The 25,032-nt window shown below is 44.3% G+C and overlaps 1 protein-coding gene across 9 annotated transcripts in view; it reads left to right on the top strand.

The window, feature by feature from the left end:
* The first annotated feature begins 1,359 nt into the window (after positions 1-1,359).
* rbms3 (RNA binding motif, single stranded interacting protein) overlaps positions 1,360-25,032 on the top strand; it is an 858,736-nt gene continuing 835,063 nt past the window's right edge. For all 9 annotated transcript variants that reach the window (XM_070880858.1, XM_070880857.1, XM_070880852.1 and 6 more), the window contains exon 1: positions 1,360-1,866. In XM_070880858.1, coding sequence (XP_070736959.1) covers positions 1,792-1,866 — 75 coding nt within the window. In that variant the 5' untranslated portion in view covers positions 1,360-1,791. The remainder of the gene's footprint in view (positions 1,867-25,032) is intronic.

The raw sequence follows: 25,032 nt of genomic DNA, 5'->3' as shown, positions 1-25,032 counted from the left end.
GAAACTTAAAGCAGTTTCTCTTTCTTCAGCTTTTTATATTTACTCAGCCAGGAACTCCTGCTGTTTAGAGTGGAAGACCCATGGCAGACTCACGATCTGGTGCTCCAATCCCATCCACCAAGACATTTTGCTAGGAATACTCAGCGAGGGAGAAGATTGAGAAATCATACATACTTTCTTGCTGCCAATTTATTGTCAGCTAGCTTTGCGGAGGGCTGCCCAGTTTCTGATCCCAGGGCAGCCTATCCTTTTCTGTTTGGTGGCCTGGGGTGACTTTTAGATTCCTCTGAACCCTTCCTCCAAATATTTGACTCCATTTTGAATAGTGTGGGAGAAGGGTCCAACAGGACTAATTGTGGGTCTGTTGGATGTCTGCTACATTAACAACTCAGACCATTTTTTTCTTTCTTTAACTTGATGTAGCAACTAAGTGCTTTCAAACAATAAAGTCCAGTCTTTTGTGTTTGCAGTAAACATTTTTATGAAAAACTGTTTGTCAAGGGGGAGTAAACTTGAGCCCCATTTAGATTGCGCCTTGTTGTACACAGATGACCCAATGACAGTTTTTTTTATGTGATTTACAACATCTCACAATGTGTTAATAAACAATTGAATAAAGTCTGCCAAATCACTTTACCATGATGATGATTCCCCTTTAAGTTCAGATTCCTACTATTGTTTAGCATAAAAAGAAACAAGACTCTTATTCAACCGTTTCTGCTCCTTTTCTGTTAAATAATTTCCATGTTAGGAGGCATTGCTGTAACCTACATTTTAAATTCAGATTGCGACTGTATGTAGATCTGAAACAACAGGGTTCCACTCAACTGGAAGGGGCGTTGTTATAGGCTCGGTTCTCTGGTGATCAGATCGCTACCTTTTCTAAACTTAAACCCCAGCTGTAATTATTTCCATGTTGTCTATTTTACTGGTATGTTACAGGAAGTAGAATGAAGCTCTAATAGTCACGGGAAACAAAGATCACTTTTTTAAACATTGTTTTTAAAAAAAACAATGTCAAAATAAAATCATTTTACCCACCTTATAACTGTCAGAGATTTATTAATTCCCAAAAGGTGTAACTTTTTGGGAGGACTGAATGTCCGTCGCTTGTGATACCTAATTATTCTAGTTATGATTGGCCTATTGTAAAAGTACTTAGCATTCAAGTGAGATGGCAGAGTGAATTGGGCTCCTGCCTGCATCAGACTGAATGCAGGCTATTTCTTGGAGGAAATACTGCAGCCTTCTGGACTGCGTCTGTTTCTCGAGGGAGAGGCTGCTGTAGTCCCACCCACCAGCGAGAAGGAGGAGGAGGAGGAGGGGTGGGGGTGGGGGGTTGAATGAAAGACAAGACAAGCCCTAAACACCATGTCACTCTGTGAAGGAGATAGCAGCAACAAGGCTGGAAGGCTGGTGGAAACACGGAAAGCTTAAGAGGAAGCCGGGACTGCAGAGATTTAAAGCCTGCTGTATTATCTTCCTCAGCCTTCAAAGTAATTGGAGTTGCTGTGGGCACTATCAACTGACATTTTGGCAATCATACTTTTATCAAATAGCAAGGATTGTATACCCTTTTCATAAAGGAAGGACAAGCTCCGGCAGAACTCTGAATCCAAAGGAAAAATCTTTCAGCTGTATTTAAACTGGCAAGCAGCAGAAGGCAGAGAAATCCCGAAAGCCTCATCAGTCATTGACACTGTCAGGAATAGTGGTTTAAGAGGAAGAAGGGCCTGGAGCACTACACGCTGTCAGCGAGTTCCCTGCATCGGAGATAAAGATTCCATCTACATGGGCAAACGTTTGGAACAGCAGCCAATGTACCCTCAGTACACTTACTATTACCCTCATTACCTCCACACAAAGGTACCGTACGCAAGCAGCCTGCCTGTGTGTTTTTTTCAGTGGTTATACAGATATATTTTATATACTTATTGAATGATGAATGGCAAGTCAACTACCGAGTACCGTGAATTATGTTCTTTTTTACCTCTCCTGAACGAAGTGTCCTGCAGGCAGAACTATTACTCTAAATAGGTACTTGAAAGAGAAAGGTCTGTTGTTATATATTGCCTGTTTATAGGATTAACACTTTAAATGAAGCTAATTGAAACCTCTTTATTGCTCTTTTTATTAAAGAAAGATAGATTTAACTTGCTTTAATTTTTTTAAATTGTTTGCCTTTTTATTGAAGTATTCGAAGCGCTGCCGGGTTCCTCGGGTGACATGTCATTTACCTGTTAGTTAAGCTGCAGGGAAGGCCTGCGCGTTTTTCTTTTTTTTTTGCTACAAATTTGACCGCAGCTGGTGACACTTTGATTTGATTTATAATTTTATTGCATTTACTTCCCTGTTGCCAGTGGCAACTCTTTTAGACAGTACATATTACATACTGCTTTTGGAAAGTCAGTCTGGCTCTGCTCATTGTACGATCCAGCTGGTTTTATTTCCCTCACTATTATACAGCGTTTTACAAGGTTTTTTTTCCCTTCAAGGTCGATTTCCAGAGAATGTGATCTCTGCGAGCATTCAGCCTACACCCTGTTGGCTGCTTTGGGCTGGTGCTGGCTGCTACAGTGCCTGCAGTCCTGTGTTGTTAAAGCCTGGATAAAATATAGCAGTAAAATGTGCACTGCTTCAATCCTCCTTTATAATTGTGTTTTTTTTTTAATTACTCACTGTTTTCTGTTTTTAAAATGTCTGAGAGCAGAACAAAAAAAAACACATGCGCCACAGTCCACAAAGTAACCGAGAGCGCATGTTAGCAAAGCAGAAGGAAAACATCTGGTTTTTATTAACTGGAAAGCTAGTCATCAGCTCCTGGGCCATTTTAATAATCCCAGCTGAGGTCCCAGTTCAACTGCAATTGTAGCAGGGCTTGGTCTGAATCTGAGATCCTTCTTTCCCAGCCCTCTTCCTGGGAATAGGGAGACTCTTACTCACTTTAGTAGTTTGAACACAAGCTGCTTTTAAATATCAGAATCCAGCACTATCTGACCGTCAGCAGAGAATAACAGTTACATTTTTGTCATCATTTCACCATTTTTGGTGATTAATGACTGTGAAATCTTCGATATATGTGATGCTAATTTTAATTTACCTGCCGTCAGCCCCCGGTTCCTAGTCATTTCTTTTTTTTAAATATTTTGGTGGATCCAGTTTTGTTACTTGAACAGTAAAACCTGCTCTTCCGGGCAGTGGTTATGCCTTGATTAGATTCCCTAGTCTAATTAAAGTAGCTTTTTTTTTTGTATGTTACTCCAGTCACTGTAAGTAAATACGTAGTGTTTTTCTTCAGCTCTTTTTGATTGAATGCTACTGACAGGCTAAAAACCTGAGAGAGCAGTTGTGCAGCACAGTTTAGACAGCGTGGTTTCAATTGTAAGTAAGCTGGCTTTTAGAGGTCAAGAATGATTTGCAATGAAGAACATTGAGAATCTCCTTGCACTTGTATTAAAGGCATACATCTGAAAATACACCAAATGTGGACAGTGTTACATTTATCTACATATGAACCCCAGATTTCTGCAGTACACTACGTCTAAGGAATGGGTGTTTGATTGTATGCATGCATTTGAAGACTGAGTTAATAATACTGAAATATTATTTTGAACAATAGTCTTATGCATTGGTTTTTTGAAACATAAAATCAATTTAAAAATGTACACCTAATATTAAATAACTGTTGCAACGTTCATTGAACAGCCTGTTTTAATTTTTTTAAACCCATAAAGTATGTTTCCACATATAGGACAGTTATAGTATCCATCACTCAGTTTAAAAAAAATAATTTTATAATGTTGTTTCGAAAGAGGATAGAGTTACAAATTCCTCCTCCCCTTCCCCTGGGGTTTACAGTAACGCTGGTTTTGCACACTGCTTGTCTGGACTGTGGTGTTCCAGTTCTGTGATTCAGCCTGTGTACTGTAGCAAAGCAAAACCAATGATTCCGATTGATTCAAAATGGAATGTGTGTTCTCTACAAGTGCGCTGCCTTCTGATTTGATGTCCAATGATTTGCTGTGGTCTGACATTGGCATGTTGAAGTTGATGTCAGTTAGTAGTACCCATTTAGTGTTAGCTGGTGTTTCTAGTAGGACAGTAGGTTCGGCCATTTTGCAACATGTATAAACTGAATCAGTCACGGAACAGTTGTGCCATGGACTGATGACAGTCAAACTAAGGAGAGTTTAGCGTTTTGTCTTGGAACCATGTTCATTCCCAAATAGCAGCAGGGGACTTTATTTTTCAATAAAAAAATCAGTCTCATGCTGCCTTGCAACTTTGTGAGCTTTGTTCAGTGGCCTTGTTTATAGATACCCTGTAATAAAGCCAAAGTCACAACACTCTCATTTTAATATAGATCAATGTGCAAGCTAATTCTATAATAAAATTGCCATTTTAAAGTGATCAAGGCTCCCAGTTCCTGATTTGGTCTTTTAACTAAATATTCCAACACATTCTTGTAGAGCATTAAACAGCTTCCTGTGTACTCTCCTGAGTACTGTTTTGGATCAGCTAAACACGGCCTAAAAAGGTTTGAAGCATTGCAATTGTTGTGCTGTTTTGCTAAATAAATAAATGCAGTCTGTTTCATAGCAAGTTATTATTCCAAGCCAATTTATAGTGGAAAAACATCACTGCTTGGAGCTGGCATGTCTGCACAAGCTGAGTGGAGTAAGCTATGTGGGGGGGTGAGGGGAGGGGGTAGATATTCCATGCTGAACAAATTGTATGCCATATTGTCTTATGTTAACTGTTAGTCCTAACTTGCAAGATTTAAAATTATTTAATAGAGATCAAACAGACTATCTAGTAGGATCATTAGCAACATGTGATCCTGATTTTGATGAGTTCAAATGTCATATTTTGAGGTGAGTTTAAAAGCAGAAAAAAACCCGACAAGCACTCAACATGTAAAATAAATTCAGAAAATGTCGGAAATTCATCCTAAACAAGAGTACTAAATGCCTGCACCTGAAACATTAACCAATCCACAGATACTGATGGACATGCTGTGGATTTGTAGAATTTTCTATGTTTATTAAAGACCAGGTATGTTGTCTGATCACTAATTTAGACCATGTTATTGAACATTTTAACCCATTCCAACATCAGGACGAGAGCCTCTGTAACATTAGCGAGTTTTCTGGTCCATGGTAAGATGGTGATGCAGTATCATTACCAAGGATGAATCACCACATTGTGCCCCTTTTCCCTAAATTTACAAAGTCTTTGGTGTTGCTAATCTGACCTTTCTGTCGACTTCCAATCTGTCAATTTGACTTGCATTGCCCAGAGAAGTTGAAAAGTTAGTGAATCAAAACTGTAGGTACTCAGAATTTAAAGAACACTTGTTGCACAGACACCCTATCTAATGAGAAGCTAATGCACTAAACGTGTCAATGTATCTCTGCCGGCTATGATTTGATTTTACAACCTGTGCCACTCCTGTAGTGTCAAGTCACTGAAGACCCCCTATTGTCTGCTCATTTCGCAGTCTGATTACTTTTTACCACATTTGCTGTATCCCCTGCTCCACCATCTGGACTCACAGAAGGGTCTTGGTGCAAGGATTCCAAATACCAGCCAACCTGACAAGACTCCGTTATCTTGTGTTATTCAGATTGTGTTTAGTGCCGAGTGTGGAGCTGGGGTCAGATGCAGGGAGCAATTCATCAAGCAAGCATAAATTTCAAATTGCCTTCCCTAGCCATCTGCAGCCTGGAGTGGACAGGACACAGAGATGCTCTCAACCTATATACTCAGTATTACCGTAAAATATAAGCACATTATCTCCAAGACTAATACTTTCAGATTCAAACACTTTACTGTCAACCGTAGGAAGGTCACTCTTAACTTTTAAAATGAAAGGTTGAAAAATACGAAACTACAGTATTTATGAACCACGCATGATTTATTGTAAAATAAAAATACAAAACCTTTTTATTGCCAATATTTCCTGTTTTGAAGGGGAGGATGGGATGGGTTGGAATGTTCTCCGCAGTCAGTGGTGGCATTTGAATTTTTTGTTTCTTGGAAAATATTCTGAGACAAGAAGGATGAGAAGTTTTTTTATTCCATTTTGATTTATAGGATTGTCTGAGGCGGATCTGGGTTGGAGGGTGTATACGTAGCAACTTAAAAGATATTTGTTTAAAATACATGTGACTCTTATCATTCATCCATTACATACAGGACACACTTGGGGAACAATATTTTATTCTACATTTTTGCAAGTTTTCTTCCCACATGTAAAAGCTACCTCCCTCCTCTTTCTAACTTCCTGTTAAAATTGATTTTAGAAAATGCCTTACCTCCCAACACATTAATGGCAGATACAACAGAAATGGAAACTGCTTTTTGGTTGGTTTATAGATGTGCGGGGCTTTGTAGATTTGTTAAAGTGATGAAAAGGGGAAATAAGATGAATGTGCATTCAATGTACCAAGCTGATGATTTCTGGTCTTGATAATCTCTACAAACTTATAAAAAACAAAACCTATAATACAAAACAATGTTGGTGTGAATGTTAAATGTGCATTGTACAGCAAGTGTTCTTTTACAAAAATGGCATGACTCTGAGATTTCTGTGCTTTGACTCTTGCAGGATTTTTATAATCACATGATTTCTTTGGACAGAATGGCAGAGCAGCCTTTGGTGGGGAGGGGACAGAGACATCTTCCAAACACTTCTGTGATTGGTGTCCTCAGGGCAGAATGCTTTTGATTCCATCAGGGTCTGTATTTAGAAATGCAGATAACAAAGTTGCAAGAAATTTAACGATGAATGTGACAAGTAAATTTTAGTGTCAGGTGGCTTTGAGACAAGTGAAGAATCTTAACAAGTCACCATGGGGAAAAGTCAGTGGTCGGAATTTTCATGATGCCGCGCGTAGGGGATTGAAGGCAGGTCAGGAGTAAAAGTCTCAAATAATGGGGAACCCACCCTCATCCTGTCTCCTCGCGCCATTAACTCAGGTGCCTTTGCCAGTGCGGCACGGACCTGCACGGCAGAGGTGGGCACCTAATTCAGCTGAACTTTTGAGTTTAACTGCATGCCACGGGAATCACGTAGCTCAGGAACCACATCTCTCAAGCTGAAGTGGAAGGCCATTGATCGAAGTCATTACTGCAGAGCATGGAAAGCAGAATAAATACTCCCACATGATACCTGCTTACTTGCCTAAGGGAAAGGCTCTTGCTGAGTGCATTTTGAGCACAGATTTAGGTGTCTACATTTTGCAAATCTTTTCTGCAACTTCTGAAGCCACTCTTACCTCATTGTTACTATCACACCATTGATCGACTGCTTCTCTGAACTCGACTTGAACTGCCATCTATTACATGAGCATGGGTGCCGTTTATACTGTCTCATCTTGGCCGTCCGAATCTAACCAAAATGAGCCCACCACCAACAGCAGCAGGCATACCAGCAGCAACAGCAACAACCTTCTCCTCAACTATCTGATGCTGCACAGGACAGAGGGCATCAGCGCAGGACTACACATGCCAGAGGAGATTCCCCCAACACAGGGTATACAGGCAGAGGATGAGATTCCTCAACATGACTGAGCAGCAGTGCCAAAGAAGGCTCAGGCTATCGCACCAGGTCATCGCAGACATTTGCAGCTTGCTGGACCAAGACCTGCAGCATAGAGGAGCGGTGGACTCGCCTTATCAATGGCTGTCAAAGTCACCATTGCCCGCAACTTCTTCACCTCAGGCTTCTTTCAGGAATCTGCAGCAGACATTTGAAGCATCTCGCAGTTGGCCACCCACAGGTGTATCACGCAGGCCGCCGATGACCTCTTTGACAAGTCAGCCAATGATATCAACTTTGCTACTGATGAAGCCAGTGTTACTGAGTAGGCGCTCAGCTTTGCCACTCTGGCTGGCTTCCCATAGGTGCATATTGTCATCGACTGCACATATGGCCATTAGGGCACCCAATCATCACCCAGGAGGTCTTTGTCAACCTTCAAGGGCTTCCACTTCCTCAATATGCAGTTGGTCTGCAACCATCATGCATGTGTGCACCAGATTCCCTGGCAGCTGTCATGACTCTTTTGTTCTGCGCCAGTCCACCCTATTCACACCGCCAAACAGACTTTCTGGCTGGCTGCTTGGAGACCAGGGCTATACACTGAAGACCTGGCTCATGACACCCATGAGGAGGCCAAGTACTGAAGTCCAGGAGCGCTATAATGAAAGCCATATGTCCACCAGATGCGTCAGAGAGCAAACAATAGGTATGCTGAAAATGCGCTTCAGATGCCCTGACAGATCTGGAGGAGACCTTCAGCACACACCAGCCAAGGTCTCCAGAATTTTCATCGTCTGCTCAGCATCCTGCACAATATAGCACAGCAATGAGGATTAGCGTTGCTAATGAGGAGTAAGGTACTGAGAGGGGGAAAATAGAGTACGAGAAGAAGCTTGCCGGGAACATAAAAACTGACTACAAAAGCTTCTATAGATATGTGAAGAGAAAAAGATTAGTAAAGACAAACGTAGGTCCCTTGTAGTCGGATTCAGGTGAATTTATAATGGGGAACAAAGAAATAGCAGACCAATTGAAAAAATACTTTGGCTCTGTCTTCACGAAGGAAGACACAAATAACCTTCCGAAAGTACTACAGGACCGAGGGTCTAGTGAGAAGGAGGAACTGAAGGATATCCTTATTAAGCAGGAAATTGTGTTAGGGAAATTGATGGGAATGAAGGCCGATAAATCTCCGGGGCCTGATAGTCTGCATCCCAGAGTACTTAAGGAATTGGCCCTAGAAATAGTGGATGCATTGGTGATCATTTTCCAAGAGTCTATCGACGCTGGATCAGTTTCTATGGACTGGAGGGTAGCTAATGTAACACCACTTTTTAAAAATGGATGGAGAGAGAAAGTGGGTAATTATAGACCGGTTAGCCTGACATCAGTAGTGGGGAAAATGTTGGAATCAATTATTAAAGATGAAATAGCAGCGCATTTGGAAAGCAGTGACAGGATCAGTCCAAGTCAGCATGGATTTATGAAGGGGAAATCATGCTTGACAAATCTTCTGGAATTTTTTGAGGATGTAACGAGTAGAGTGAACAAGGGAGAACCAGTGGATGTGGTGTATTTGGACTTTCAAAAGGCTTTTGACAAGGTCCCACACAAGAGATTGGTGTGTAAAATCAAAGCACATGGCATTGGGGGTAATATACTGACGTGGATAGAGAACTGGTTGGCAGACAGGAAGCAGAGAGTCGGGATAAACGGGTCCTTTTCAGAATGGCAGGCAGTGACTAGTGGAGTGCCGCAGGGCTCAGTGCTAGGACCCCAGCTCTTTACAATATACATCAATGATTTAGATGAAGGAATTGAGTGTAATATGACACTAAACTGGGTGGCGGTGTGAGCTGTGAGGGGGATGGTAGGAGGCTGCAAGGTGACTTGGACAGGTTAGGTGAATGGGCAAGCGCATGGCAGAAGCAGTATAATGTGGATGAATGTGAGGTTATCCACTTTGGGGGCAAAAACGCGAAGACAGAATATTATCTGAATGGCGGCAGATTAGGAAAAGGGGAGGTGCAATGAGACCTGGGTGTCATGGTTCAAAAGTCATTGAAAGTTGGCATACAGGTACAGCAGGTGATGAAGAAGGCAAATGATATGTTGGCTTTCATAGCTAGGGGATTTGAGTGTAGGAGCAGGGAGGTCTTACTGCAGTTGTACAGAGCCTTGGTGAGGCCTCACTTGGAATATTGTGTTCAGTTTTGGTCTCCTAATCTGAGGAAGGACATTCTTGCTATTGAGGGAGTGCAGCGAAGGTTCACCAGACTGATTCCCAGGATGGCCGGACTGACATATGAGGAGAGACTGGATCAACTGGTCCTTTATACATTGGAGTTTAGAAGGATGAGAGGGGATCTCATAGAAACATATAAGATTCTGATGGGACGGGACAGGTTAGATGCGGATAGAATGTTCCCGATGTTGGGGAAGTCCAGAACCAGGGGACATAGTCTTAGGATAAGGGGTAGTCCATTTAGGACTGAGATAAGGAGAAACTTCTTCACTCAGAGAGTTGTTAACCTGTGGAATTCCCTGCCGCAGAGAGTTGTTGATGCCAGTTCATTAGATATATTCAAGAGGGAGTTAGATATGGCCCTTACGGCTAAGGGGATCAAGGGGTATGGAGAAAAAGCAGGAAAGGGGTACTGAGGGAATGATCAGCCATGATCTTATTGAACGGTGGTGCAGGCTCGAAGGGCCGAATGGCCTACTCCTGCACCTATTTTCTCTGTTTCTATGTTTCTATGAGTGCACAGCCTTGTCAGAGAAGGAGGACGGAAGATGAGGAGGAGCAGGAGGAACCTGAGGTCCAGATGCCAGCAGCACTGGAGCACATTGCTGCCCGGGAGGTCAGGGATGGCTTCATCATGGTCAGCTTTCCTTAACTTCTGGCATTACTCCCATATGGCTGCCACATGCTGTGCCAAGTTCCAGCAACCGCCCCCATCCACCCCGGCCCCCCACCCCGGTCCCAACATCATACAGCATCTGTACAATGACCAAGCCATTCCTTTCACACTGACCCCCATTGCTGGAGGTAATGTTATGTCTCACCATTCACTCCAACTCACTAAGCCACTTCCAAGTTAGCAGACAAAATTGATCATGACAGGATCATTTGTCAAAACAGTGATGGAACCTTAATAGCACTTCTTTGAACAACCATTTGCTTGCTCCTGTGCATCTACTTTTGTGTAATTTTCATTTACGCGTGCTTCTACGAGGTGCTACCCCTGTTGCATCAGCAGAGGTAGAGGCAGCCTGCTCACTTCCCTGCTGTGACTGTGTAGACACTTTGGCGGATATCTTTTGAGTTTTGCAGCCTGTGATGGCCCTGCCAAAGCCTGATTCTCCTGCGTCTGTGCAAGGGCAGACTCGGCCATCGCGATCTGAGGAATTATCTGGGGCTCTGACTGAAGGAGGAGTAGTGGGAGCACTTTGAGAGGAGCCCCCACTTCCTTGTCACTCTCACCATCATCCCTTTTATGGGCTACCCCACACTTCCCTGCTAGCAAGGAGCTGGAGAACACTATAGCAGGAATGGAGTACTGAAGTTGCATGTTCAGCCATGAACTCATTGAATGGCGGTGCAGGCTAGAAGGGCCGAATGGCCTACTCCTGCACCTATTTTCTATGTTTCTATGTTTCTATATCAGTGGGGCCATGAGGACTCAAGTTTACCTTCCTCCCAAAGGAGATCTATGAGCCTCTGCCATCTGTGATCCACAGCTAGCATGTGCTCATGTGACTGGTGCATTAACTGCTCCATGCAAGTGGCCATCCTTTCCATGGAAGAGCACATAGTCCCCATCACCTGCAACATGGTGCTGTTCATGTTGGAGATGGACTCCTCCATTCTCTGCACATTTGCAGACATCATGGCTGCAAAACCCGTCGTAGCCTCCTGCACCTCCAGGATCGCCCTCATTCTAGATGGCCCCCGAGGCACAGCATCTGCATGCAGATGAGTAGAGCTGGGAGGCCCCTATGCCCTCCGGCGAGGACTCTCCACTGCTGTCCCTGTCTCCACCATCTGCTCTTGCTCACTTGTGATACACCAGGTGACAACACTACTCTGTGTTGCGTAGGACCCACCAAGATGTGCGTATCTGCACTGGTGCTGGGTGTGCTTATGTCTGGTGACGGTGCACCCTCGGAGGCTGGAGGCTCCTCTGAGGGGTCATCTTCCTCCTCCAGCTGGACAGCTGGGGGGGCGGTGATGTACCTGTGGGAGAGGAAAGAGATGATTTAGAAATGTTATATTAATAATGGGTAATGTTACCATTATGAACTTGATAAATATTCACTGGCTGCTGGCATCAGTCCCCATATGAGTGACTGATGTATGCCATGTGGCTGTATGAGATGTAATTCTGTCACTAGGTTGCTGAGATGTTCACCTCTCTCCATCTCCCACCGCCAGCTGCTCCACAATTCCTGAGACCTCCACGGCGACCTCCTCTGCTGCTGTCAAATTGGTGAATGATGGAGGGTCACCTCCGGTTCTCTCCCTCTTCCTGTTATTGTGGGCTCTCTTCTCCTGCAAGGAAGGAAAGAAGAGAAGTTTGAGTGAGAGTGATGGAATGAGTGTAAGGAATTTATGGGTTGCATACCAAAGGGCCATGCAGAGTCTGCAGTGGCCCTCCCCTTTAAAAGAAAGGGAAGGGCATTGTGATGTGTCTGCGCTACGCGGAGCAATGCTGACCTGTTCAACGCCACGCTGACATCTCGAGAGCGCCCCTCCAATGAGGTGGAGCGCCTGAGACAGCGCTTCGCCTCGTTGGAGAGGAGCAAAAGGCAATTCCACACCAATTTTCATTACCTGGGTGGGTTGGGCCCGGTCGAGATGAGGGCTGCCATTGTCGGGTCGACAGAAAAGTCGGCCGACAAAAAGAAATGGCGGCCCGGGGCGCACACAGCCTACCCTTTAAGGGGCACCCCAGGTTGATGTCAGTGCAAAGCGGGCACGGACATCAGCCCATACCAGTCTCGTGTCCCGCAGGGCAGTTTCCCCCGCAGGACACAAAGGGATTGGTGGGGGGGTCGGGGCGCACGCCGATGACAAAACTGCCTTGTGCGCCGGCCTGGGGCGCAAATCGCTGGGCGTGGCGCAGACTCTTGGGGGCAATTTCGCCCAAGGCACCACCGTCCATCCCTGGGCGAAAAAGCAATTGCACCCCATTAGCGCCTACCGGTGGCACTAACAGGGCGCAAAAAAGGGGCAGTTTTTGCCCTTTTATCTTCCACCTGACCACAACCCACCCGTTTTAGTCAATGCTGGGTAAAATGTTATCATAATTCAATGCTTCAGAAATGTGTTCACTCGGGAGATTGGCCAAAAAATAGTTTTTTTTTTGAATAGATTTTTATCATACTTTTTAAAAATAAAGTAAAATTATGTGGAGTGAGGATGCCTCTTTCAGAACAATAATCGAGCATTAGGCCGTTGTTGGGCCTTACCTTCAAGTATACCTTTAAATTAGCTGGGCTGTTAATCCCTGGTATTAGATCCAATGGATTGCTCCGAGGTCTTGAGTAAGATTGCAGTGGTGGACCCTGAAATAAGTAAAGTTAAAATATTGCTATAGAAAGCTGCTTCATGTCATGATGGTGCTTGTCAAACCTATAATTGGGTAGCATATTTACTCCTTGGCTACTGGAAAGTGTTGGATGAAGGTCAGTAAGCATGCTGCAGTTGTGTAATGTTCACACTTCACTGCTGTTTTTGTAGCAAACCAAATTGATGTGGCTTTTTTGCAGTCTGTATGATTACATTCATTTTCCAACACTTAGCTGTATTCTCAAGATATCACAGGATAAACTTTCGTCTTCACCCCATGGGCAGTAATCTGACAGCAAATTGTCCACCCATTATAGAACCTGGCCAATCAATGGAATGCAAATCAGACGGGTTCTATAATGGGTGGTTGATCCACTCTGCCAGATTACCGCCCATACGGTCAAGACAAAATTTGACCCTCACATCTATCCTGTAAATCACATGTAATCTGGCATTCACATCAGCATAGATCTTCCATGGCAAATCCTGTTATTTTTAGCACTACCATCCCCATCCCACAATCATTGAAAAACACAGCTAAGAGAACAAACCTTGCTCTTTGAGTAGCTAGAACATGAAACAGTCTGGTAAAAGCAAATGTTAACTGTTGTATGAGATGTGGTGTGTTGGTGTTAGATTGGTTTACACGGCCATTTTAAGTTTCATTAAAGTAGCTTTGAGAAAATAACAAGAATGAGGAAATGTGAAGGAGCTACACCAGCAGCCCCACTGGAACCCGCCATTTTGGATGATCACCATCCTTGAGGAGACTGCTGCGGCAAATTCCTGGCCCATGTGGCCTGGCAGCATGTGGCATGGGGAACCATGAAATAGGTTTATCGCCTGCAGAGTTTTGCTGTACCAGAACTTGAATACCAGGAAAGGCTGGCTGGACGGGTGCAGAGTGCACCTTGAACATATTTATAAAACAAAATGTACAAATGCATTCTTAAGTAAAGTTGGCGGTCCAATGCATTGTATCACAGTGTGGTAGAACATAGGTCTATGCCCATGATTCTAGACACCGAAGGGTGAAATTGCCCATTTTTATAGCCCCACTAGTGCCTCCAGGGGGCGCTAATGGAGCGCAACGAGGTCATCGCCCAGGGGAAGGGGCCCATAGGGCCTCCGGGGAAATTGCCCCGGCGGTTGGGGGTTGCTGTGTTGTTAGAACCGCGGCCCACGATTTGAGTCCCGGGCTATCGCACTGCGCCCCACAGGAGGCGAGGATGGCACTGGCCGATGTCACCGTCAGCTTCGCAGGACGCAAAGCTGGCAGCCATCCACCGTCGGGGTGCCCACTGAAGGCGCCGGGGTGCCCATTGTTTGCGCCATGGGCCGCCATATATTTCTGTCGGCCGACTCTTCTGTCGGCCCGACAATGGTGGCCCTCGCCTCGACCGGGCCATCATCCTTCAGCCCAGCTCTCCGTTTTGGGTGCTGGGCTGTTGGCCCAGTCGAGGGTGTCCCTGGTGGCCCAGTGGCGGCCACCAAAGGGACTGCAGTGGCGCGCAGTGGCGCTCCCCTTTGTGAAGAGGAGGAGCGATCTGCCACATCAGGATTACATGGAGCATCCATGTAGCCCTGACATCGCCGGTGGGGTGCTGAGTTCCAGAGCAGGACGCTGGACTCAGCACCACTTTACCACCCAGGGGCGCCTCCGATAGCGTTCCGCCTCTGTTGAGGGATGGCAGGGCCGAATTCCACACTGGGGGCAGAACTTCCGGGCCAGGCGATAAATGTCCCGGTCCCGGACGGTTACCGCCTCCAAACAGTGCATGAGACAATTTTGCCCTGAGTTCCCAATCTAAGCTGTGCTGCTGGCCAGAGACAGATGGGCTGTTGAGGAACAATTTGAAGGTGTGTCCCATTTGTCTACTGTTGCACATCTCCTGTCAGCCAGCTCTGTCAAGTTCATTATAAAGAGTGGCCTGAGAACCATTTGCTTGACTGTCGCCTAAAGACAGGGGAAGAAATAGCATAAATAAAAATGAGATAAAGTGGAATTGCATTAATATGATATCTTATCATGTCTTTCTGAAACATCTCAACATGCTTTACATTCAGTTCATTACTTTGAAATGCAATCGCTGTTATGTAAGCCTATAGAGCAGCCATTTTATGCAGATGAATGAGAAGTTAATCTGGTGGTTTTGGTGGTTTTGGCTGAGGGAGGAATGTTGTCAGGAAAGAAAGAAAGACTTGGATTTATATAGCGCTTTCCATGACCACCGGACGTCGCAAAGTGCTTTACAGCCAATGAAGTACTTTTGGAATGTAGTCACTGTTGTAATGTGGGAAATGCGGCAGCCAATTTGCGTACAAGCAACTCCCACAAATAGCAATGTGATAATGGCCAGATAATCTGTTTTTTGTTATGTTGATTGAAGGTTCAATATTGGCCAGGACACCGGGGATAACTCCCCTGCTCTTCTTCAATATAGTGCCATGGGATCTTTTACGTCCACCTGAGCGAGCAGACAGGACCTCGGTTTAACGTCTCATCCAAAAGACGGCACCTCCGACAGCGCAGCACTCCCTCAGCACCGCACTGGAATGTCAGCCTAGATTGATGTGCTCAAGTCCCTCAAGTGGGACACCTAGATAATCAATGGATAAACAAGGTTCACCAGTGAAATTTCAAATAAGATACTATACTGAAGTTAAACAGAAGTTTAATATGAAACAAGTATTGCATGTTGATTGGTTAGGTCTTTTAGGAGTGAAATTAGTGCTATTGCATTGCACCTATGATCCTAAATGTCACAAAGGGAAGAATATGAACACTTAGCACTGTATCTTTATAGTGCCAAGTAATGCAAGATGTTCTATTTATCTCTTGCTGTCCCCTTTCTGTTTTGGACCTGCTGGTGACATGAAAGCAGACATTTTGTGCAGCAACTCCCCTCCTGTGGTCCCATTAGCTTCCGCTCAAAAACATTTGGACTTGTTACATTTTTGATTACGTGGCAACTCTGTGGAGTAAACTTTGGTGATGGAGAAGTGGATTGTGAGGAACTATTTATTATAATTAGTTTCTGAGCTCGAATAGAGATGACGATCCAAGATTTGGGTAATCCATTATCTTCTCTGGCTGCTGATTTATTGAATGGAACATCATTGAGTGGTGGAACACATCATGCCTGCCATTTAGTTTTGAACTTGCCAACATCAGTGAGCACAAGCAATATCTTATGGTTATAAAGACCAAAATATACTGAGACTAGTTAAAAGCTCTATGGGAACCTATGCTACTGTGTCCTTGTGACCTCCAAACAGCAAATATACAGGAAATCCGTCCATTAGCACAGCATGAGAGAAAGACTGGGCTCTGTGACATTAGCCCAAATAAAGAAAAACAAATCTGACATTCCCATAAACAGAGAACCACATCCTTGCAGATTGCAGGAACAATCAGGGATCTTCTTCATTACTCAGTAAAGCAGATGGGTCAGTAACAATTTGCACCTTCGCTATCGGATTGATCAAACCTCGGTGTGATTTGTGTGGGTTTCACAAATGCCTTAAAGTCCTTTAATGTGCTTCATTTCCCCATCTCTTTCCGCCCTATTTTTCAGTCTAGGTGTGTTATTTGGTTGACAAAAATATAATGAACAGTGAGCAAACTTGTATTCATTTTAAATTTTTTTGGATCCCCTCTCTCCCCTTCAACTATGCACCATTCCCCTACTTGTTCCTAGAGGGAGAAGAGTTGTTATGTTTAATCAAGACACGCACAAGTGACAGTCTGCTGTGCTTTGATGTGATTTACATCACCATGGGGGAAGATTTCCTCTGTGCGTTAAATGTAATGAAACGCTAAACACATTCATAAAGTACAACTTCACAATTTTGCTGCACCTAATAAACAAAGAACATTTCTCTCGTTCCCCCTCCCCTTCGCAACACTTGTTTGGCAAACCTATTCTGGTTTACTTATAATTACATTGACAGTAATAATTCAAATGTTTGTTGCTGAAATGATTGGTGTTTACAAACTGTGCTGACATAGATACTGTGCCATTAATTCCTGGCAGGCATTGTCAGCACAGTTTGCGAGACACTATGTTATGGCCCTGCTATACTGCAGTTACCAGTTTGAGACTGCTAGCTGCTTTTAATTGTGTGAGCCATTTGCACAGTTATAGTGACCTCCCAAAGCAAGCGCTCTACTCGGAACTCCTTCACGGCAAACGAGCCAAAGGTGGGCAGAGGAAACGTTACAAGAACACCCTCAAAGACTCCCTGATAAAGTGCAACATCCCCACTGAGACCTGGGAGTCCCTGGCCAAAGACTGCCCTTTGTGGAAGAAATGCATCCGGGAGGGCGCTGCACACCTCGAGTCTCATCACTGAGAAATCAAGCACAGGCAGCGGAAAGAGCGTTATGCAAACCAATCCCACCCACCCTTTCCCACAATGACTATCTGTCCCACCTGTGACAGGGACTGTGGTTCTCATATTGGACTGTTCAGCCACCTAAGGACTAATTTTTAGAGTGGAAGCAAGTCTTCCTCGATTCCGAGGGACTGCCTATGATGATATAGTGTCGGATCCACCTCAGTCTCTGGTCAGAAAGTAGAGATCTGCACATGCATCACAGTTTCACCCAGTGGTCTCCAAATATCAGTTAATATTTTGGGAGGTGAATTTCCATGCGTATTCTCTCACCATTTTTGGCGGAAGAGCCACAGAATTTTATTTTTGGGGATTCCGTGGCTTTTCTGCCAAAGTTCCAGCGAGCAAGTGGGAAAGCCCCCATGGAAATTTGTTCTCTTAATGTTAGCAAAGGACTGATTGGACAGCCTCATTGATACAAACATTGCTGTATAAGGGACTGTTAAAGTTGAAACTGCCTTCTGAAAATTGTTCAACACCATCATTTCAAGGACTGTAGTGGTTCAAGAAGAAGGCCCACCACTCCCTCCTCAGGGCAGCGAGGGATGAGCAATAAATGTGACATTACCCACATCCGAAGAACAAATAATAATTCCAAAATAGCATTCAATATGACTTTTTTTTACTGTTTTGTTCAAAATAGAGTTGGTCAGTTGATGGGAAAGTTAGTGTGAACATTACTCATTGAACAAACTCACTCGGTTATCAGGGAGGCCAGTCGTCCAGCCCATATAATCCTGGGCTGAGTGGAGTCCACGACAGAGCAGATTTACTTGGTCTGTGGAGGAAACAAGAATGATATGGTTTTGATTTTTCCCATTCCATGCTTTATGATTTTATATTTCCCTGGTTTTTTTGATATGTCATTTCCAGATAAGAACATTTCCAACTAACTACTCAGCAGTGGAAATCACTATACTTCAAAAATACAGCCCACAGCTTAGCAGTTGACACAAATATTATTTTGATAAAGAGGCAACAAAAAATGGCATGTATGTGATAAAAAGTGTTCTAGAGTGTTTTGGATTACATAGAAAATACAACACAGAAAAAGGCCATTTGGCCGGAGTAGTCCATGCCTGTGTTTATGCTTCACACAAGCCTCCCCTCACCCCTATCAGTGTAACCTTCTATCCCTTTCTAGCTTCCCCTTAAATTGCTTTAAATGGATTAGCTGTACCTCTGCCAAAGTTCCCTTCCTCCCACCCCATCACGATGTCAAGGCAAGTTTATCCAGTGAGCAACTAAGACATACAGACCAGAAAGGTCCAAGGTTTCATTGCCAGTGTGTGATGATTTAGATGAGATAATGGCAAGATCATATAAATAATGATCACTTCCATGAGATACCACAGGGCTCTTGGCAGCCAGTGAGCAGACCATGCTTTCAGGAGAGGAGGGGATAAAATTGACGGAAAAAAAAGAAAAAAATCATTTATTCAAGGCTATGAGCTAAGATTGTTCAAGTTGCCTCTGAATTTTATTTGCTTGCTTAAAATACCTAGAGGGTGAAATGGCATAGCGCCCCGCTTGGGGCAATAACTTTTGCAGTAGCGCCAAAGTATCGCTGGGTGCTACGCGAGGGACTCCGACGCGAACCTCTGTTCCAGGAAAGAAGTGGAGCACTAAATCAAGCTCTAACACTTGCCTTGGAGCGTTAAAGCCAGCGAAAGGGGCAATAGCGGTGCAGCGCTGCCCAATGTCGAGGGCAGCGTTGCGGAGAACAGAGGCTCCTTTCCTCCCTTAAAGGGAAGGGCCATCACTGCAGGCTCTACAATAAAAAGAGGTACCTCTTCACCGACGGCAGCTGTGATCCGCGACAATCAGCCCCAAGCACTGTAGAGTGCAGGGCTGATCGAGCGCGGCACATCAAGATTTTCCAAACACAACCTAAAGGATAAAAAAATATGGACACAAGGGCCTTCCCTTTAATTACCGCTCCCCAAGCGGCCAGCCTCCCTAACAACATCTCCTGCAGCTGTTGGTGTTGTCGCCAGCGATGCTGTGGGGGCCAGGACAAAAGTTCGGGTCCGGGGAGCTACCGGGGCGATGCGCAACACAATGATGTCACGATCTCTGGGCGTAGGAGATCGTGGTGCTCGGGGTTACCACCGCCGCAAACCTCCAGGGGAATTTAATGGGCGTCGGTATTTTTGTGGAGCGCAAACGAGGCCAATTTCTAGCCCCAAATGTGAAAACAATCTTTGCATCCCATATCATTTGTAAAACATCACGCATCCATATCCTGCTCTTGGAAAGATCGAAACCCCACTTAATCAGACAATGCAGCTAATTATAAATCATTTCAAAAATGGGACTCCCAACAGTTAACCTGTTAAAGAAGAGATTTTCCTGTGTCTGGGCCCAAGCTCACTGGCTTGACTGGGCTCAGTGAATATGAGAAAATTGGATGATTTTGAGCACACGCCTATAAAGGAATTCTCCTGATTTTCCTTCCATTTAGATTAATGAACGGAAAATCAGGGGTGCGCTGTGACCTGTCTGATTTTCCCAGTTTCAGTCTGCTCAGACAACCCCTGGGCACAGACTAAGAAAAATCTCTCCTTAAACCTCAACCTGTTGTTACATTCCTACATTTGTACTGATTACTGTGTTGCAATAAACTCTCAAAGGATATCACATTTTTTCTGAGAAAGCTATTTAGCTGTGATACTGTCAAAGCCCTCATTTATTTGGAATTCTTAAAATGGTATTTTCTTACATTATGCAATCATACTCCACTTATCTGTTCCTTAGCTTTTAGCTGTCCAGTTGATTAATGCTTGGGGGATACTTGTCATAGTTTTGTGAGACAATGTCTCTTCCTAAAGTGTACTGTGCGATTTAGTTTAGGTAAGTGGCCCTGCATTAAACTAGGGTCACTGAACCAGAGCCAGAGAATACTTATTAAACATATCACATTAGTATTTTTGTGCTACTTATCCTTAGACATTTTAAACAGATCTGAGTCATTGTATGGTAGGCCTGGTTTGTGTCATGAGCTTAAAGTCTTCAGTCTGCAAAAGAGCATGCTGGTCAAAACGTATCCTTCTACTAAAAGCAGCGTGCAGCATTGAGACTGCAACAGTGTCACACTTTAAGGAACACTTTAAGAATGTTTAATTTTGTGAGATAGTGCAGACAATAAAATAGGCACGTCTCCAGTGTCATTTAAGAGGTAGTTGGACTCCATGCTGGGAGAATCATTGGTTTCTGAGCAGGGATGAGCTGGAAGTGCCGAATGACCCGCCTGCTCTTTGAGAAATTTTAGCACAGGAGGAAACAATGCTGACTTTTTTTTGCTTGCACTAAATTTAGGACATTTCATCTGTACTGATCTTTGCTGCAATTTTTTTAATCCCTCCAATTTTCTTCTCTCTTCTGTAAATATAACCCTGTCCTCCCCTATCCAAATGACCATTATTCATGTGTGAGCCAAGAGTCTCGGCAGGGTTTTGAATCATTGACAGTATCACAGTGGAGCCCAATCCTAATCTCACTGTCATCATCATATACGCACCTTCCATCAAGGATCACAGAACAGTGATCAAGAGCAAAAAACCTGGCTGATTTTTTTCCCCCTATCTGCCTACTCCAGGGTTACTGAGTCAATTGTAGCGGCTGAAATGCTTTCAATTAACTAATTCGATGTAGAGCAAGGATTGAATCTGTGAACTTTCTGGACTGTAAAGCTCAGTACCATAATCGTGCAGTGAATTTCCCCACTAGGCCATTGGGGGAACTAAGTGATCTATTTTGCTCATACAGGTATTGGTCTGGACAGTGGTTCTCGTATTGATGGGATTGAATGGCAGATTTTGCTCAGAAGTGCTGTAGCAATATTGCACATGTTGTATACTAAAAATCTAAAAATGTTTGTCATCACTCCTTTTCCACCATTAGACATTTTCTGTTCTCAGTGGAAGGGCAGAGAATTCAAGTGGGTGCAGCTGGAATTTTGACTGATGGAGGAACAAACAGTACTATGTGCATAGATAATATTTCCTGCTAAAATTTCAAAAGAGCCTTGTAGGCTGCCAAAGAATCTTAGCTCATAGAGCAAATGCTCTTTTTATTTCAAAAAACTTATTAGTCTTTATCACCTTCTTTTCTCCTTGCAGGAGCTGCAGATTCCTTTGCCCAGAGTACAGTCTGGACATAAGGTTCTCCACAGCACAGACACAGGCACAGTGGGCCTACTGGCCTTCACCTGTGATGTCATTGCTGTGATTCCATCACTGACTACGCCTAACAGCAGTCAACTAAAAGAAAATGCAAGGCACACCTGCTGTGCGCTTCTCTCCCTCCCTCCTGAATCGGGGCGTCTTGGTGAAGTTTCGCAGCTGTATCCAGCAAGCCAGCCAACAACTAATCAGACTCCAGGTCATGGCCAAGTGTGCTCAATTTTGCAACTATCTGGCATGGTTGGTAAAAGTTTCAGCTGCTTGTGTTGTTGCTTGGGACAGAAGTCATTTTGATTTGTGATAGTTTCCGACCTCAGCCTGCTCAAGCATACTGTCTCAATGAGTCATATAATGGCCGAATTTCCAGTGGAATTGACTGACTTGCTAAGCGACAATTGGCTTTGCTGGACATACCGCACTTGCAGTACAATGTACTACAAGACACAAGATAAGTGATTTCACATAGTCGGGTCAGATACAATTCTACTGCATAGCCACTCGCTGCAGCTATCTTGTAGTTAGGCCCTGGACAGTCAGTCAGGTAGCCAAACTGTGCCATTATATTTATTCTCGTTGAATAGCTCCACACATGATGCAACGATGCATCTGTGTGTTTGTAATTATATTAAAGAGATTTACCAATTGCTATTTCATGAAGAAAGTACCTCTTTAAGACAGGAGGCAGTTGTCTCGATCCTGGTGGAGAATGAAAGTTTGTCATATGTTGATGTTAGAAGTAAAAAGAAAAAGTGAATATAATGTTAAAAGAAACTTGTTAATTTCAAGAGCTGGAAGATATAATTAGACTGAGCCAATGTGAAATGCAATGTGATCAACTGTGAGAGTTCATTCTGTATTGAGTGCCTGGCTAATCCTTCTTCTTAGGCAGTCTCTCGGAGTCGAGGATGACTTGCTTCCATGCTAAAAATGAGTTCTCATGTGACTAATGAGTCCAATGCGGGAACTACATTCTGTCACAGGTGGGGCAGATGGTGGTTGAAGGAACGGGTGGGTGGGTGCTTGGGTTGTCGCTCACTCCTTCCACTGTTTACGTTTGGTTTCAGTTTGCTCTCGGCATAGAGACTCGAGGTGTTTGGCGCCTTCCCGGATGTTTTTCCTCCACTTTGGGCGGTTTTGGACCAGGGATTCCCAGGTGTCGGTGGGGATGTTGCACTTTTTCAAGGAGGCTTTGAGGGTGTCCTTGAAGTGTTTCCTCTGCCCACCTGGGGCTCGCTTGCCATGTCGGAGCTCCAAAAACAAGCAAGTAGAGTGCTTGTTTTGGGCATCTCGTATTGGGCATGCAGATGATGCAGCCTGCCCAATGGAGTTGATCAAGCGTGGTCAGTGCTTCAATGCTGGGGATGTTGGCCTGAGCGAGAATACTGACGTTGGTCCGCCTATCCTGCCAATGGATTTGCAGGATCTTGCGGAGGCAGTGTTGGTGGTACTTCTCCAGTGCTTTGAGGTGCCTGCTGTACATAGTCCATGTCTCTGAGGCATACAGGAAGGCGGGAATCACTACTGCTCTGTAGACCATGAGCTTGGTGCCGGGTTAATAGGAACATAAGAATTAGGAACAGGAGTAGGCCATCTAGCCCCTCGAGCCTGCTCGCCATTCAATAAGATCATGGCTGATCTGGTCGTGGACTCAGCTCCACTTACCCGCCCTCTCCCCGTAACCCTTAATTCCCTTATTGGTTAAAAATCTATCTATCTTTGACTTGAAAACATTCAATGAGCTAGCCTCAACTGCTTCCTTGGGCAGAGAATTCCACAGATTCACAACCCTCTGGGAGAAGAAATTCTTTCTCAACTCGGTTTTAAATTAGCTCCTCTGTATTTTGAGGTTGTGCCCCCTAGTTCTAGTCTCCCTTACCAGTGGAAACAACCTCTCTGCCTCTATCTTGTCTATCCCTTTCATGATTTTAAATGTTTCTATAAGATCACCCCTCATCCTTCTGAACTCCAACGAGTAAAGACCCAGTCTACTCAATCTATCATCATAAGGTAACCCCCTCATTTCTGGAATCAGCCTAGTGAATCGTCTCTGTACCCTTTCCAAAGCTAGTATATCCTTCCTTAAGTAAGGTGACCAAAACTGCACGCAGTACTCCAGGTGCGGCCTTACCAATACCTTATACAGTTGCAGCAAGACCTCCCTGCTTTTGTACTCCATCCCTCTCGCAATGAAGGCCAACATTCCATTCGTCTTCCTGATTACCTGCTGCACCTGCAAACTAACCTTTTGGGATTCATGCACAAGGACCCCCAGGTCCCTCTGCACCACAGCATGTTGTAATTTCTCCCCATTCAAATAATATTTCCTTTTACTGTTTTTTTTTCCCAAGGTGGATGACCTCACACTTTCCGACATTGTATTCCATCTGCCAAACCTTAGCCCATTCGCTTAACCTATCCAAATCTCCTTGCAGTCTCTCTGTGTCCTCTACACAATCCACTTTCCCACTAATCTTAGTGTCATCTGCAAATTTTGTTGCACTGCACTCTGTCCCCTCTTCTAGGTCATCTATGTATATTGTAAACAGTTGTGGTCCCAGCACTGATCCCTGTGGCACACCACTAACCACTGATTTCCAACTGGAAAAGGACCCATTTATCCCGACTCTCTGCTTTCTGTTCGCTAGCCAATTCTCTATCCATGCTAATACATTTCCTCTGACTCCGCGTACCTTTATCTTCTGCAGTAACCTTTTGTGTGGCACCTTATCGAATGCCTTTTGGAAATCTAAATACACCACATCCATCGGTACACCTCTATCCACCATGCTCGTTATATCCTCAAAGAATTCCAGTAAGTTAGTTAAACATGATTTCCCTTTCATGAATCCATGCTGTGTCTGCTTGATTGCACTATTCCTATCTAGATGTCCCGCTATTTCTTTCTTAATGATAGTTTCAGGCATTTTCCCCACTACAGATGTTAAACTAACCGGCCTATAGTTACCTGCCTTTTGTCTGCCCCCTTTTTTAAACAGAGGCGTTACATTAGCTGCTTTCCAATCCGCTGGTACCTCCCCAGAGTCCAGAGAATGCATCTGCTATAACTTCCGCCATCTCTTTTAATACCCTGGGATTGAGGTCCTGGTCTTGAAACACTCTCTTCCTTAGGCGACTGAAGGCTCACTGGCACACTAAAGGTGGTGTTGGACTTCGTCATCGACGTCAGCCCTTGTTGACAGTAGGCTCCCAAGGTATGGAAAATGGTCCATGTTGTCCAAGGCCTTGTCATGGACTTTGATCAGGGAGCAGTACTGTGTGGCGGGGGCAGGTTGGTGGAGCACCTTTGTCCTACGGATATTTAGCATAAGGCC

This window comes from Pristiophorus japonicus, chromosome 5 (assembly GCF_044704955.1).
Source record: "Pristiophorus japonicus isolate sPriJap1 chromosome 5, sPriJap1.hap1, whole genome shotgun sequence".
Classification (NCBI taxonomy): Eukaryota; Metazoa; Chordata; class Chondrichthyes; family Pristiophoridae; genus Pristiophorus; species Pristiophorus japonicus.
Note: the sequence above shows the minus strand (reverse complement) of the source record. Positions and strands in the feature narration are given on the sequence as shown.